General features: G+C 42.8%; 1 protein-coding gene across 2 annotated transcripts in view; it reads right to left on the reverse strand.

The window, feature by feature from the left end:
• Positions 1-317: 317 nt before the first annotated feature.
• The window catches only part of LOC128738397 (ras GTPase-activating protein raskol), a 77710-nt gene continuing 60848 nt past the window's right edge, over positions 318-17179 (reverse strand). For both annotated transcript variants that reach the window (XM_053833485.1, XM_053833486.1), the window contains exons 3-6: positions 5442-5547; positions 2188-5374; positions 1676-2124; positions 318-1565 (exon numbers count right to left, since the gene is read on the reverse strand). In XM_053833485.1, the coding sequence (XP_053689460.1) occupies positions 1334-1565; positions 1676-2124; positions 2188-5374; positions 5442-5547 (3974 nt within the window). In that variant the 3' untranslated portion in view covers positions 318-1333. The remainder of the gene's footprint in view (positions 1566-1675; positions 2125-2187; positions 5375-5441; positions 5548-17179) is intronic.

The following is a 17179-nucleotide window of genomic DNA, read 5'->3' on the forward strand; positions in this document are numbered from 1 at the left end:
GACGATGAAAAATTTTGATGGACGGATTTTAAAACGGTACGAAGAATGTAAGAAAGTAATTTCAATAATATGCTTTACTAATCGCTTTTTAGTGAATCCAAAGTGCACGGATCGGAAAGTAAATGTGTTTGAGTCAAATCAGCACATGAACTTTTGGGATATTCATTAAATCCACCTAAGAAATGATGAAAATTAGAGTGGCTTTCCTTATTACGACGGGAATTTATAAACCCTATTAATATTTGATTAGAATCCTATCAAAATTCAGGGAAATACATACTAGCAGTTACTACTACTCATAATGTCACATTATAAATAGTTCATATATTTCTTGATTACAGAACCCCCTACTGCAAGTATAGTGGTGTGGTTTACTTATGAGAAAGTATTCATTCATACACAAAAACAATTCATCCGTACATATTAAACAACTCAATTTGGATTGAATTGAAGAAAAATAGTGCACAAAACAAACGAGGAACGGAAACTCTATACCAAAAGGCTATAATATGTGTGTAATTTTCTAACAAAACTGAACTGAATTTGCGCTCTCAAGATGTACGGAATTGTGTTTTAAACTACCAATAAACTGAACTGAAGATCGGTTTGATCGCTTATTTTATATATGAAATGATTCTTTGGTTACATTGGATAAGTTTACGGAATTGCTCTTACTATTTCGTAACGATACGCGAACAACGAAAAAGAAACATCACCATTTAGACGACCAGAGCGTCAAAGTTGGGACAAAGCATATAAACTTTGTTCGGTATGAGTCGTTAGAGACGTTCGAACTGATCGATACTATATAGTTTTTTTTTGTTAAGACAATAAACTATTAATTTGAGGCAGTCAATTTGCTTTTCCATTGGCGTCTGGTTAGTTTTCAGTCAGCAGATTTTATGCACTGTGGTTCGTTTGTTAGGGTGGCAGCATTTACTCAACATGTGTGAATATATCATTTGACGAATTAGTAGAGTCGATTGGTGTTTGATCTAACTATGAATCAGTTGTGCTTCACTCAACAACTACTTAAAACGGGTAAAAACTAATAATGATAGACAATTATCATTTCTTAAAACTTCCTGCTGAATAATACATGTTTCAGGGTGCATCATATTGTACAATAAATAATTTAAAATCTTAAACGTAGAGTATGTATAATTCAAAGCTTCTACATGTTACGATTATTTACAGAATATTCTTTCAAATCAATTCGACCATTGCATTTTGTTTGATTTCCAAGTTTGTTCTAACAAATCGACACTTTAAAATTTGGAATTTGCATCCTGGAAAGTCTGCTAAAAAGTGAGAGAGAGCTATATGTATTTGTTTAGCAGGAGGACGCACTGGCATTGGTTGGTTGCGGTGAGCTGGTGTCACTTTGGTTTGACTGATTTTCGTAACGATTCCGCAAGCTGGATAAAGCCGTTAGGAGCCGATTGTTTGCCGCGTCCAGGGCGGCAATTTGCTGTCCTTGTGCCTCGATAACGCGCTGCTTGTGCGTTAGTACAAGCGACATTTTGTACTGCTCCCGTCGGAGTTCCTCTTCCATTGCCAGCAGACTGCGAAAAAAGTAAACCCAAATTGATTGTCAAAAAATAAATGTAGAGCTTAACAAGAAAGATTGGCATATAAACATATTAGGGAAGACCAACGAGGTCCCTCTACTTACCGCCCAATAATGCTTCGAATCTTGGTGTCACTGTGGTGCGAAATGGCTTCCAAATCTTCGGCGACCTCCTTCAGTTCCGATTCCTCCAGCTTCTGTCGCAGTTCGTCCACTGATGCCTGAAGCCGCTGGATTTCTCGTTCGCATTGTTCGACCGATTTACTGGTACTGGTACGATGACGGCGTTTATTATCTAGGTGACTGCTCAGCGCCCCACCGAGACCGACGTGACCGTTGAATGCAACCGAAGACGGGTGCTGTTTGGAACCACTTTCCGTGTCGGTAGAGCTATCGGAGAGAGTACGACCGGAATCGATGCTCATCCTGCGCTGGTAACGATTGCTTGCTCCTCCTCCGCTGCTACTGTGGTGGTGGTTGTGATGATCCCGACTATTGTTGGTGTTAGTATAACTGTTAATCGGTTGCATCTCCAACGGTTCTTCGCGTTTATACTAAAAAGAAAGCGCAAAATTGTAATCCACGTGAAAAATAAAACATAACCTTAGCGTACTTACCTGCATCAGTGGATTAGTCCGTGGCATTCGACTGCTGCCAAGTCGCCTTCCGTGCAGCCCACCGAATGATTCGAAAACGTTTCCATTCCCAGTGTTTAACGAGTCTATATCCCGATAGTTATCGTTATTGCTTAACCTTTCATCGCTGCTGGACGTGTGCAGATTACCGCCGCTTCCAATCGTACTGAGATGACTTTTATAGGCACTGCCTACTCCGCCTACAAGACCTCCATTGCCTCCAGCTCCGGCGTTCGAGCCAATAATTAAATTGTTGTTGTACGCATTTAGTGCAGTCCCAGCACTAACATTGGTACTTTGATGATACAGAGCATTTTTGTATCCCAGAGGAGCATACTGACTATCTTGATCATTATTATTATTGTTATTGTTATTGTTGATGCACGTCAAGCTGGATACGGTTGCCGTGTTACTTGCTGGAGTGTACCGTTGCTGGTTAATGTATCCGTACTTGTTGTTGCTTATCTTTCTCGGGGGTGGAACTTTATTCGTTACGTATTCAATTTGCTGCTGTCCGAGTTCCACCGGACTCGAGCTCTGAGATTGTGTTGTGATGCTTTGGTAACCGGAACTGCAAATGTTGGAAATTTGCCCGATCGATATGTTGCTTCCTTTGCCGGTCAGTTGTTCTTTTCCTCCCTTTTGATTTTCCGTAACTCCCTGTTCGTCGGCGTAGTTCAGCAGATCTTCCAGATCATCCAAGCTCATGGGCATGTTTGATGGATTCGATGCAGGGACTGCCGGTGTTGGAGTGCTACTCGTTACCATGTCGCTGTGGGGGATTCCGAGACTAAGCGGGTTTTTACCGAGATCCGAAAGCAAGCTCAGCTGGGAGCCGTTCAGATTTCGGCTTCGACTGCCGTTGATATGTACCGTCGTGGACTTCAGCAAAGGGGTGGGACTTTTCCGATTGAAAGGATTGCTTGGATCGAAACCAATCTGAATGAGGTTGTTTGCGTTGGTATGATCATCCGTTTCATTGCTGATGCTACCGTTGCTGACAGTGACGTTATTGTTCCGGGGCAGGGTACTAGCCCGAATGCCACAGTTCAAAACCGGACTTTTCTCTTTCTCATTTTTCAGACTGCCAATATTGTTCGAATTGTTCGGGTAGTACTGCGAAACGGTTCCGTACGTTCGAATACTGCCAATTGGGTACTGATATTTGCTCTCGTTGGAATTGGTACTGGAAACGTTGTGATGTTGAATATTTGCACTTACTACGTGCAGGTTGGTGGCGGAATTAATACTTGAGGTGGAGTGCGAGTGTTGCAGAGAGTTCATACTTTGGTTTTGGCTCAGCAGCGGTCGAACCGTCGGATCGTTATAACGGAAGATGTTCTTCTCTAGCGAGGTTGGTGTCAGAACGCCACGAATGATTCCTCGCTCGGCAGTTTGCTTAACTGGTACGGTTACCGTGTTATGGTTCTCCTTGTTCGGATGCGGCTGCGGTTGAGGGTTTTGTTGCTGAGTGGTGATGAAGTTGTTGGTTTCCTTGGCAATGGTGATTGCTTCTAGAATCGCCGGAAGAGGGTGCAAGTCTATTTGCTTCGATGTGGGAATCTTTTGAATGCTCTCGGCAAGTAAAGTGTGCAGAATCGAGAGTTGCTTGCCTTGATCAATGTAACCAGCCCAATCGAGGATGCTTTCCTGCAGTGGGGATTCGGTACGGGTTGAAATACTGTGGAGGAATTGTTTCATTCGGGGAGCTTCCTGTTCCAGAAAATCATTGAGGAACTCCATGAAATTTTCCTTGCCTTGGAAGCGCGTGAAATTGGCTAACGTTTGCAGGGTCTTGGCGACAAGCGTCAAATTACGGGTTGCTCGCGCAGAGGGAAGCTCATTGGTGATGTTGAAAAGACTAGGAGACAGGATTGCCGGACAGAGAAAGCGTAGGAAAATTGACGCACTGATCAGATTGTCAGCCATATCCTCACGATCGAGTAGCTGCAATCGCTCGCGGAATGTAGAGAAGCAATCTCTCAGTTGCATTGGAAAGTTTTTGCCGCTGTCTACAATACTGCTCCAAGCAGTTTTCACCGCATTTCTTAGTGCTTGCTGCTGACGGGACAAGGAGCCATTTGCCTTCAGAGGATCTACTTCACAATCGCGATCTGAAGAGATTATTTCCGATATTGGAGCGGAGAGAGTGTCCTGTAGATACTGTTCGCCGGTCAGTTTGAGGAAAGCTTCCATACTCTTAGTGGCAAGTGAGTTGCCCCTGAAGGTTAACCGTTGATCGCCTACGCGTAGCAAATCTAAAGCGACGACATCGGTCAAAAACGCCGCTGCCATGCCCTGTGCGTGCATCAGCAAAACCAGCGCTTGTCCTATGTCTTCCTTAGCTTTCACGCCAATCACAGGTTCCAAGATTTCACAAACTTTCTTATAATTTTCTTTCAGGTAATCCAGAAACTCCTGGTAAACTCCAATGGGAAGAATATCTATGCTTTGGAAGCGACACTTTATCCTTAACGTAGGAATGGGTTCTTTGGAAGAGTTTTTGCTGATACTATCGTGCTTTTCCGCAATGATCGGGTACCAATCTTCGGAGAATGTCCGGGAGGTTACCTCGTGGATTGGGATTTTCACGCAGCCCACCAGTGCATGTTTATCTCGCTTTTTCTTCTTTTCGCCTTCCCGGTAAACGTTAACCGTTATAACGTTTATATCCGGCACGTCCGGAAAGTCGAAGTACTCACCCCAGAAGAGTAGCTCGGTACGTAATTTCACGGACGTTCGTCCATACAAAGTTTTGTCGAGATTAATCTCGCAGAAGTATTTCTTCTTCGGTGGCAGTGCTTTGGCTTCATACACCCACATTTTGAGTGAGTTGTCCATTCGCCTGGTGTTCTCAGCGTTGGGTGCAATCGATTTGCGCAAACTGTATATCCAAAGATCCCGCTCCTGTCGAGATCCGCAGCTGTAGTACCGCTCACCGCGAGGACCACCCCGCACCTGGAAGCAGTGTCTTCGGCCGAGCACGGAGGCATGTACCGGAACCACTCCGATTGCACCGATGCAGGATAGATCGATGGTGGACATCACAGCATGATTGGAGAGTAGGCTCTCGTGCGACCGCGAACCCCGTAAGCCACCCTGACCGCGCTTCGAACGCTCCAGCTTGGTGACGGATTTAGTTCGCTTCAGCGGGTTCGATCGGAAGGAACTGAAAACGTGAAAGGATCTGTTAGTCGTTTACCATGCGGTGTATGTGAATGTGAATTCTTAGCTACCGTTTCGAGAAGAAGTTGGTAAAGCGGGAGGTGGATTCAGATTTTTGTCCCAAAATGGGTGTGCTTGGTGCTGACCCTCTTCGGCATGCCTTTTCGTAGGATGTGTCTGAAAGAAGATAGAAAAAGAAATGAATTTAGTTTTCGTTCTGACATGCTAATAGCGAGCAGTCTGTAACTGGGACATTATACAATTGAGAGCACCATCAATCATCACGTTCCATCTGCTGGAATTTCGTTTCCTCATCGTTTGAATGAAGTCCGTGAAGCGGGCGGGTGGAAAACATGTCATTCAATTTATTCTGACTGATCATCAATTGATTGAGGTCTAATTTTGTAATGGGTTTGGATAAGATGAAATGCAGTGTAAATGTTTGTAAAATCGCAACTGGCAGGAATGTGGCCAACATAAAATATTTTAAACATTTCCATCAATTTATATAAGATGGTTATAAACGAACATATTGTTGTTAAAAGCCTTACTCGAGTGTTCAGAATTGTATGCATTTGAATTTCACCCAACTATTGAGAAAAAATAACAATCCCACATTCAACCACTGACCGCATCTATCAATCATTCCACAAATAGATCGTCTGTTTTGCGCCTAAATAAACCCTTTCCCTGCTATGATTTAAATCCAAATCCAAATCGGTTGAAATATGAACCTTTCGAGCGAGTAGGAGGACTAGGACAAACATATTTACCAACGACGTAGGTCGATTACTCAACGGATTCGGAATTATTTACTCCAAATCAGTACCATGGATGGATGGACGTTCCTGCCAAACTCGGAAAAAGGTGTCACGTATCAGCACAGCCTCTAAGCCAAGCCAAACAATCACCAAAGCTAACGGGTTGAACTTGTTTGTCTTCATGGGTTTCCGAATTTCAACACGCATCTTGACGCGCTTCAGATACGACGCCGGACGGACGGACGGATGGGACGAGGCCACTACGTGGATGATAAAATAAAAACAAATCCGAACCGAACCGCGTCTTCGCGCAGCGCAGCAACAACCGATGAATTCTCCGGGACCATTCGAAATCACATTTTTCGTTTGTTTATCTTGGCTTCCTGCTGGGCATATGTATAGTTGGTTGTTTTATTGTGACTACGCACAGCTTTTCCCATCTTTTTTCTTTCTTTTTCTTCACAATCACTAACACAAATTTCGTCGGCAGTTGGCGTTCGTCATAAGACATCGTCGTGGTTTAAATCTTATTAATTGAGATCCATTATTGTGCGCTGGACCTCTCGCCCATATGGCAATTGACTGGATAGGGTTGAGTCATGATGTAGGCAATTCTTCATAAGAGACAAAGTGTGAGAAAAAAACGTTCATAGCTTTTCGATGTGGGATAATTTTTAGACTTACTTATATTGTCACGATAAAACTAGTTGGCACCACGACGTCTCTTATAAAGTTTAAAATTCTGGTTGGCTTTCGGTCACGGGTTGCGTGCGAAAATATTTATTTTCCGTTTACAGTCGACGTTTCGAGGGATATCCCCTCATCTTCAGGACAGCTATTGATTAACAAAAAATTTTTTCAAAGTTATACATGTTTAACACTGATTACAATTTAACTACTCACAACGTATACAAATATTTTTTTGTCAAGTGGATTGTGTCATTGTACTGTGGAAAGCTTGTTATTCTACACTAAAAAGGAAGTAGCACATTCGTAATGTATTTTTATGACTATTGATTTAAAAAATTGAACTTACACAGGTTTTACCCGGGCACATCGAACACAGATTATATAATGAAACTTTTCAAAGCAGCTATGTGAGACGGCGAAATTGTTTAAGAAAAAAAGCTTGCAAGGAACGCTTGGAAACAACTAAGAACAGAGATGGCGTAACAAAAAAGAACGCGTTGGTTGAGAGCTTTGATGAAGATTATTGAGCAAGAGAGTACAAAATGCCAGCGTAGGTAGAATTCAAATTGTCGGTATCGGTTCTAAAATTAACTGTGGAATTATCAGAAAAGATGTGACACATCTCTAATATTTGTAAGGCTTGAATTCTACTATCTTGATCGATAATTTTGACTCTCGATAAATCAAAATTATGATCCTCTTCAATTATGTGAACCATGAGCGCCGTTTTTTTGAATTCGTCTCTTTTGTTGTCGTCTCGTCCAGAGTCTGATTGTTTGAATTCTTGATATCGCTTTATCAATGAACGATGCCCGGATAGTCGTTGCTTAAGCTGCTGCGTTGTAAGTCCAATGTAAGAACTTTCGCAGTCGGCGCAAGGAATACGATATATCACATTGCGTCTCAGAAGCATAGATGTCGGGTCTTTCAGCTTTGAAAAAAGCGATGCATTTGTTTTTGCACACTTGAAACTAAGGCAAACGTTTTTTTGATGTTTGTGAATGATCTTCGCAAGTGCGGGAGTAAGATTGTCCACGTGATGAAGCGATCGATATACTTTTTCTTCGCCTTCCGCTTCACTATTTGAACTAGTACTGGAACTTTTTGTGGTAAATCTGTTTATCAGACGATTTATTAACGTGCTGGGATAGTTGTTATTTTTCAAAAATTCCCGTACTATGTTCTTCTTCTCATCAAAAGACTTGCATGTTGAAAGTTTAAAAACTCTTCCTATAAAACCAGTGGCTGTGTTTAGCTTTTGTGTGAGAGGGTGAAGCGAAAGGAAATTTAACATACGTCCACTGGATATTGGCTTACGGTACCAGTCGGTGACGATTCTTTGCTCATCCGTTCTTATTAGAACCATGTCCAAGTACGGCAATCGGTTGTCGCTTTCAACCTCGCACGTGAATTGTATGTGTGCGTCATACGTATTGAGCGCTTGCTTTACGTATTCAATTTTGTCAGCTGGAAGAGCGGTTATCAAATCGTCGACGTATTTTTTGATAAACGGTATTGGTATATCGATTGCTGCCATAACGTGATCAAGTAATGTTTCCATTACCAGGTCGGCAAGTGCAGGACTTAAAGGATTGCCCATAGCGGTTCCTGTCTTTTGCCGAAAGTATACTCCCCGGTAAACGAAATAACTGGATGAAAGATTAAAATCAATCAGGTTGGTGAACAAATCTATGTTTTTTATCGTTGTGTTTTTCTCGATTGAACTCCAGTTGTTTCTTACCGCTGCCATGATCAAGTTTCTCGGTATGCAAGTAAACAAACTGACGACATCAAAAGAGATCAGTACATAGCCTGGTGGAAGTGAAACGTTGTTAATGAATGAACAAAATTCATATGAATTTTGAACGTTGTATTTGTTCTGATCTATCGATTGCCGGATGATGCTTGCAAGATATTTTGAGGGATCATACGTTGGGCAGTTTATGCACGATAGTATGATTCTCAATGGACTTCCAGGTTTGTGAATCTTTGGAAGCCCATAGATTCTTGGGCATGTAGCATTGTAAGTTACCAGCAGAGATCTGGTTTTTTGATCAATCATTTTTTGATCGTGTAAAGCATTGACCAGTTGATTGTTTTTTGTTTGTACTCTGTTGGTCCAGTCCGTGTTTATCCGTTCATATGTATCGTCATCGTCGATAAGGGTTTTCATTTTATCTTCATATTCTTGTTTATTCATTATTACAGTTTTGTTTCCCTTATCGGCTGGTACAATATATATGTCCGGATTATCACGGACGAACTTTCTGGAAATATGGTAAGCTCTCATCAAAAAACGGTTGACCGAATCAGCTGTAGGATCAAGTAAGCCGTTTTTTCTTTTGTTGAGGTGATTTTGAATAATGTGTGTGAAATGGTTTCGGTTTGCTGCTTGTAAAGCTTCGTCCGTTTCCAGTTTGAGAATTGATTCCAAATCTGCTATAATCTTAAAGTATGGGACTTCTCGATGAGAGCTTACCATATTTCCAGAAAGTTCGTCCGTGATAATCCGGACATATATATTGTACCAGCCGATAAGGGAAACAAAACTGTAATAATGAATAAACAAGAATATGAAGATAAAATGAAAACCCTTATCGACGATGACGATACATATGAACGGATAAACACGGACTGGACCAACAGAGTACAAACAAAAAACAATCAACTGGTCAATGCTTTACACGATCAAAAAATGATTGATCAAAAAACCAGATCTCTGCTGGTAACTTACAATGCTACATGCCCAAGAATCTATGGGCTTCCAAAGATTCACAAACCTGGAAGTCCATTGAGAATCATACTATCGTGCATAAACTGCCCAACGTATGATCTCTCAAAATATCTTGCAAGCATCATCCGGCAATCGATAGATCAGAACAAATACAATGTTCAAAATTCATATGAATTTTGTTCATTCATTAACAACGTTTCACTTCCACCAGGCTATGTACTGATCTCTTTTGATGTCGTCAGTTTGTTTACTTGCATACCGAGAAACTTGATCATGGCAGCGGTAAGAAACAACTGGAGTTCAATCGAGAAAAACACAACGATAAAAAACATAGATTTGTTCACCAACCTGATTGATTTTAATCTTTCATCCAGTTATTTCGTTTACCGGGGAGTATACTTTCGGCAAAAGACAGGAACCGCTATGGGCAATCCTTTAAGTCCTGCACTTGCCGACCTGGTAATGGAAACATTACTTGATCACGTTATGGCAGCAATCGATATACCAATACCGTTTATCAAAAAATACGTCGACGATTTGATCACCGCTCTTCCAGCTGACAAAATTGAATACGTAAAGCAAGCGCTCAATACGTATGACGCACACATACAATTCACGTGCGAGGTTGAAAGCGACAACCGATTGCCGTACTTGGACATGGTTCTAATAAGAACGGATGAGCAAAGAATCGTCACCGACTGGTACCGTAAGCCAATATCCAGTGGACGTATGTTAAATTTCCTTTCGCTTCACCCTCTCACACAAAAGCTAAACACAGCCACTGGTTTTATAGGAAGAGTTTTTAAACTTTCAACATGCAAGTCTTTTGATGAGAAGAAGAACATAGTACGGGAATTTTTGAAAAATAACAACTATCCCAGCACGTTAATAAATCGTCTGATAAACAGATTTACCACAAAAAGTTCCAGTACTAGTTCAAATAGTGAAGCGGAAGGCGAAGAAAAAGTATATCGATCGCTTCATCACGTGGACAATCTTACTCCCGCACTTGCGAAGATCATTCACAAACATCAAAAAAACGTTTGCCTTAGTTTCAAGTGTGCAAAAACAAATGCATCGCTTTTTTCAAAGCTGAAAGACCCGACATCTATGCTTCTGAGACGCAATGTGATATATCGTATTCCTTGCGCCGACTGCGAAAGTTCTTACATTGGACTTACAACGCAGCAGCTTAAGCAACGACTATCCGGGCATCGTTCATTGATAAAGCGATATCAAGAATTCAAACAATCAGACTCTGGACGAGACGACAACAAAAGAGACGAATTCAAAAAAACGGCGCTCATGGTTCACATAATTGAAGAGGATCATAATTTTGATTTATCGAGAGTCAAAATTATCGATCAAGATAGTAGAATTCAAGCCTTACAAATATTAGAGATGTGTCACATCTTTTCTGATAATTCCACAGTTAATTTTAGAACCGATACCGACAATTTGAATTCTACCTACGCTGGCATTTTGTACTCTCTTGCTCAATAATCTTCATCAAAGCTCTCAACCAACGCGTTCTTTTTTGTTACGCCATCTCTGTTCTTAGTTGTTTCCAAGCGTTCCTTGCAAGCTTTTTTTCTTAAACAATTTCGCCGTCTCACATAGCTGCTTTGAAAAGTTTCATTATATAATCTGTGTTCGATGTGCCCGGGTAAAACCTGTGTAAGTTCAATTTTTTAAATCAATAGTCATAAAAATACATTACGAATGTGCTACTTCCTTTTTAGTGTAGAATAACAAGCTTTCCACAGTACAATGACACAATCCACTTGACAAAAAAATATTTGTATACGTTGTGAGTAGTTAAATTGTAATCAGTGTTAAACATGTATAACTTTGAAAAAATTTTTTGTTAATCAATAGCTGTCCTGAAGATGAGGGGATATCCCTCGAAACGTCGACTGTAAACGGAAAATAAATATTTTCGCACGCAACCCGTGACCGAAAGCCAACCATAATTTTAAACAAAAAAACAAACGGTCGTTTTTTCATTATAGTCTCTTATAAACTTACCACAAGTGTGGCGCAGCAATACAATATTACACACCAATCAAAATTGATCTTATTACGGTTGCTTGTCAAACCGCAATAAATCTCATCGAACAATCAATCTCATCAAACAGATTTATTGTTGCTATTATGTACGATATATGTCACAGTTCAACACCGAGATCATTTTTTGATGCGAGGCCGTATTGTCATATTCTAGTATTTTGTTTTAGCATGCAAACAAAAGTTCATCAAAGTGCAAAGTGTTTTGCAGAAAGAAAGTTATTATCAATCGGTTTTCCTGTCACAGAAAGCAACTAAAATGATTTTGCTAGAAAGTGAAGTTGACTAACTGAATATATTCATTTTGTTAAAACAACAAGCACTAAGAAATGTTGGCTCTCAAGGTCACTATAAGCAAATCGTTTCAGTCGTTATAATTGCCGGACATGTAGAGATATAAAAGTTACTAGGGAATGTTGTTGCTTCTTCGTAATTGCCTATTCCCGTCCTATCCAACACAAATTTTTAAAAATATCAGCGATTTTTATGACACACAATGCAAAATTTGTTATTCCCTAATATTTTAGTTTGTTGCCTCTCATATGCGATCAATCAAAGTGAGCTGAGGTTTATTTAAATGTTTTTTTTTCATTAAAGAATTCCTAGTAGCCAAATTTCCAACGTTTTAGCATAGACAAACAGACGAGACACTCGCGATTATTCCATCGTCCAATCAAAAACCACTCATTTTTCAAAAAAGCATGTTTCGCAACATGGCCACAACGCGGCGCGCGAGTGTTGCTTTGTGTTTAGTGATGTCCAAAATTTTCAATTATTCGATTACCGATTAATCGGCGAGCGTTGTCTGCACTAATCGATTAATTCAACTATTCGCACTAGTGGTATTCGATTAGAAATATTGGAATACTTTTTTCATTAATTCGATTAATCGAACGATTATGAACGATTAACGGCCATTATTCGGGGATTAATCGCATTCATATTGTTTCCTTTGAACTGTTCGATTAATTCAACCACTCGTGCTGGCAGTATTCGATTAAAAATTATTCGAATATTTTTATAGTTATTCGATTAGTTGAATTAATCGAACGATTAACGGACATCACTATTTGTGTTTTCAGTACAAAACCATTCAAATGTACAAAACCCTACAGTATAAAGCCCTGCAAATGCAAGCTACTCCGCAACATGCATAACAGAGGGTGCTAGTGTGCAAGCAAAATGTGCAGGACGATGGTTTTCAAAGGATTTTATTCTAAGTGTCATGTCAGTTCGTCAGTGAAGAAAGTGTCTACTAATCGTTTCGATTTCCGTCATTCATAAAATGAAAATAACTCACGCAACGCATTGTTGTTATTCTGCAGCCGGGAAAACTTGCATAGCCTACAGAAATTTTGCAGAATAACATATACAATAACAACAATACAACAATAACAAATACATGCGCGCTAACTTTTTAGTTCAGACGATGAAAAATTTTGATGGACGAATTTTAAAACGGTACGGCGAGTTTAAAATATAAAGTCAGTTGCGTAATTTCGATCAAATGCTTTATTTATTGCGTTTTAGTGGATTCAAAGGGCACGGATCGGAAGGTAAGTGTGTTTGAGTCAAATCAGCAGCAGAGCTTTTGGAGCAGGAAAATAACGGACTAACGTAAATATTAGTTACATCGTTAATTTACTGTGGTTTTCGAAGTGTCTGTTGGAATGCACCATACCATACCATATCGGCTGGTGAATGGCTATAACAGTGTAACTTGACCACTTTTAGTTATAGCAACTCTTATCCCTACCTCCTCGTGGTGCCAGCTGGTAATACAACCAAGTCCCGGGTAAAACCAGAAACTCCCCTCTGGTTGGACCCGCGTGGTTGTAAACAGACAGGGAGAGAGGGACACCTAGACCTTAGACTTCTGGTCTACCAGGTGTCTGAACGGTCCGTTGGGACCCATTGGGGCCGATGCCAGTAAGGTTTCAACTTCGGTAAACTGGCGGCTATGTTATTGGACATGATTCGGACACGATATACAACACGACTTAGGGCTGGCATTTGCGACGAGCTCCCCTAGTAAAGTCACGTGGTAGCGACTTGAAACGGCGAGGTGGCAAACGGTGCATGTGTCTCCGTCCCGTCAAACCTGGCAGGCCTTCAAGTACGTTCCAAATCCATCGACCGGCGACCACCGGGCGGGAGTAGGTTCAGATGCATTTTCCTGATTTACGCCGATCTGGCTCTGAGGTGCAGTTGCCCATAAGGCGCTGCCCCAACCCTCGCATGGTTCTCCATGTTCCATAGATCGCCATGGGATCATTAAAGCGACTACTTCAAATGGGTTTGGATAGCGGCTTGAAGGGGGATCCTTTAGAATCAAAATGAGTCTTTTAAACAAATTTACAGCAAGTGCAGATACGGTGAAAAACCCGTTCGCGAGGGGAGGTATCCAGCGTTCTCCACCAAGGGTGGAGAAGGATGCAACCCGAAGTGCTAGTGTGGGTGGCAAGGGCAGTGGTACGCCTGCCACGCCAGACACAGCGATGAACGGCCCATCGCTAATTAAGGCGATGGAAAAGAATAGGGAGGAACTACCCAAAGTGGTAGCTGCGTCACAGCAGCTCGGTATAATCATCAAGTTCACATCAGGTCGCGGCGATTTCTCCAAGGACTTGAAGCAGAGCTTGCTCATGCTTCGGAAAACCTTGTGTGCAGCGACCAACGTGCACAATGACCTCGTGGCGCGTGCAGTAGAGGTGAAGACCGTGAAGGCGTCGAAGTCAGTACAAACGGATGCCTGCTCGTTGACGGCGTGTCACAACGTGGCCCTGGAAGCCACGGAGAGCGCTACCAACAGCGGGAAGACATACCGTAGGAACGGTGCGGAGTCTATCATCGACGTGACATTCGGCAGTCCTGGTCTGATAGGAGACTGGAGGGTAGACAATGGCTACACTCACAGTGACCATCAGGCGGTCCGCTATGGTGTCGGTCAGATAACGAGGCGGCAGGTGGCGAGTAGAGCCAACACTCCAACCATCCGTGGATGGAAGACATCATACTTCGATCCCGAAGTATCAGATTACCGGCTTACTGGTGGACAGATGAAATTGTGGAACTCCGCGGAGCGTGATTTCGTACGAGAAGAATTATGCAAAGAGCTCGTTCGGACGAAGGCAGGGTTGAATGTCGAGTAGCACTTGTTGCTGCACGCGCAGCGCTTAAGAGTGGCATAAAAACTAGTAAACGAGCCTGCTTTGAAAGGTTATGTGCTAGTGCCCTGCCAATGCAAACCCGTGGGGTATTGCCTACAGGGTCGTAATGGCAAAGACCAAGGGCGTGATGGCGCCCGCAGAGCAATCGCCAGAGATGCTGGAGCGGATCATCGAGGGCATCTTTCCGCGCCACGAGCCAAGGCCCTGGCCCCAGGCCGCTGAGTCGTCCCACGGCCGACGTTCCAGTATCTCAGACCATAGCGTAGGATGGTCGGCCTCCCAGCCGACCATCCAAAGTAACGTGGGCGACGGCGGTTTGGAGGTCGAGGAGGAAGTGACGGTTACGAACGAGGAACTCATCGAGATCGCTAAATCCCTAAAGGTGAGCAAGGCACCGAGGCCAGACGGTATCCCGAATATGGCCATTAAAGCGGCTATTCTAGAGGCTCCCGAATTATTCGGGGCAGTAATGAGTAGATGCCATCTTGTCTGTCACTAAGACAGCCGAGGTGGCAATCCAGCCCAAGAGGACAGGTATCCTTTATTGCGCAGTTGTCACGTTCGACGTGAGAAATGAGTTTAATAGCGCTAGCTGGGACTCCATAGCCAACTCGCTTCGGAACGTCCAAGTGCCGGTGTCGCTGTTCAGAAATCTAGAAAATTATTTCCAGAATCATGTGCTATGCTACAACACGGAGGAGGGTCAGAAGTGCGTTCCAATCACCGCAGGGGTTCCGCAAGCTTCCATACTGGGCCCGGTGTTGTGGAACGTCATGTATGACGAGGTGTTGAAGCTAAAGTTCCCGGTAGAGGTGGTGATTGTCGGCTTTGCGGACGATATCATTTTGGAAGTCTACGGGGAATCTATCAGAGAGGTTGAGTTGACGGCTGCCCAGTCTATAAGCATTGTTGAAGATTGGATGCGATCCAGGAAACTGGACCTAGCGCATCATAAAACGGAGGCTATCGTGGTGAACAACCGCAAGTCGGTGCAGCAAGCAAATATCAGCGTCGGGGAATGCACTATTTCCTCAACGCGGTCCCTAAAACTCTTTGGAGTCATGGTCGACGACAAGCTCAAGTTCGGGAGCCACGTCGACTATGCCTGCAAGAAGGCTTCCACAGCTATTTCGGCATTGTCTCGTATGATGTCTAATAGTTCTGCGGTATATGGCAGCAAACGAAAGCTATTAGCCAACGTGGTCCTGTCCATACTTAAGTATGGCGGGCCGGTGTGGTCATCGGCGTTAGGTACCAAAAGCTATCTAGCCAAGCTGGAAAGCACCTATCGTCTCATGTGCTTAAGAGTGGCGAGTGTGTATCGCACAGTTTCATATGACGCAATCTGCGTCTTAGCGGGTATGATGCCTATTGGTATCATCATCAGCGAGGACGTAGAGTGCTTCAACCAACGTGGAACTAGAGGCATACGGAGTACCACAAGATCGGCCTCGATGATCACATGGCGGCGGGCATGGTCTAATTCCACAAAAGGCCGGTGGACACATCGACCCGGGATAAGTCAGTGGTTCATAAAACCCGTACATGGTCCGATGGAATCTGGTTGTTAGTAAATTAGATGGGCGAAGCTGTCTACGAAAAGCAAGGAAATCAATGCGGGACCGCTGAGCCGGGGCATCTATTTCATTGGTAAGAAGCTTGGCCACAAAAGTTGCTTATTGAATCCTTCGACGACTCTCGAATGTCTCTAAATCCAAAAGCTGGCATCGGTCTACGTAGTGGGAAGATTGCTAGGTAGACGGCGGGGTTGATGTCTCAGGGCGATACGAACAAATATTCGGTGAACACGTTCTATTCTGGCTTTCCAACACAGGTTATGAGGATTGCAGATGACACAGGCATTCTCAAGTATTGGACGTAGGGTATTGTCGTTATCGTCGGGCCACTGTTATGGTCGGGCCATCACGATTTTACAGTTTTAGTAACTCATGATAGGGGGGCCCCGTAGCCGCAAGGTTACCGAGTCTGCTTTGACAAGTGAGTGGTCGTGGGTTCGAATCTTAGTAGAATCAAGCCATTTGATGTCAAAGTGACTTTAGCATGGGTTTATTCTCAGGCCCCTCCAATTTACCCTTCCTTCGTGCTGAATTCTATATTTACCCACTGAAGCCTCCTGACAGTGCAAATGTCCCTCCTATAGTTAAGTGTACTGGTCAGAGGTACGAATGAGTCCTCGCCAGGGACGGCTGTAATATGGGATAGTGCTGGCAGCGAGGAATAAGTGGGTAAAGTAGATCAAGCTTTGAAGGAAGGGTGAACCCCAATACACACAAGCACGCATAAATTTAATAAGCATATCGCTCACTCAATAGCGATTATAGCAAAAAGAAATGCAGTGCAGGTCATACAGCAAACACCCGGGCGAT

Source organism: Sabethes cyaneus, chromosome 2 (assembly GCF_943734655.1).
Source record: "Sabethes cyaneus chromosome 2, idSabCyanKW18_F2, whole genome shotgun sequence".
Classification (NCBI taxonomy): domain Eukaryota; kingdom Metazoa; phylum Arthropoda; class Insecta; order Diptera; family Culicidae; genus Sabethes; species Sabethes cyaneus.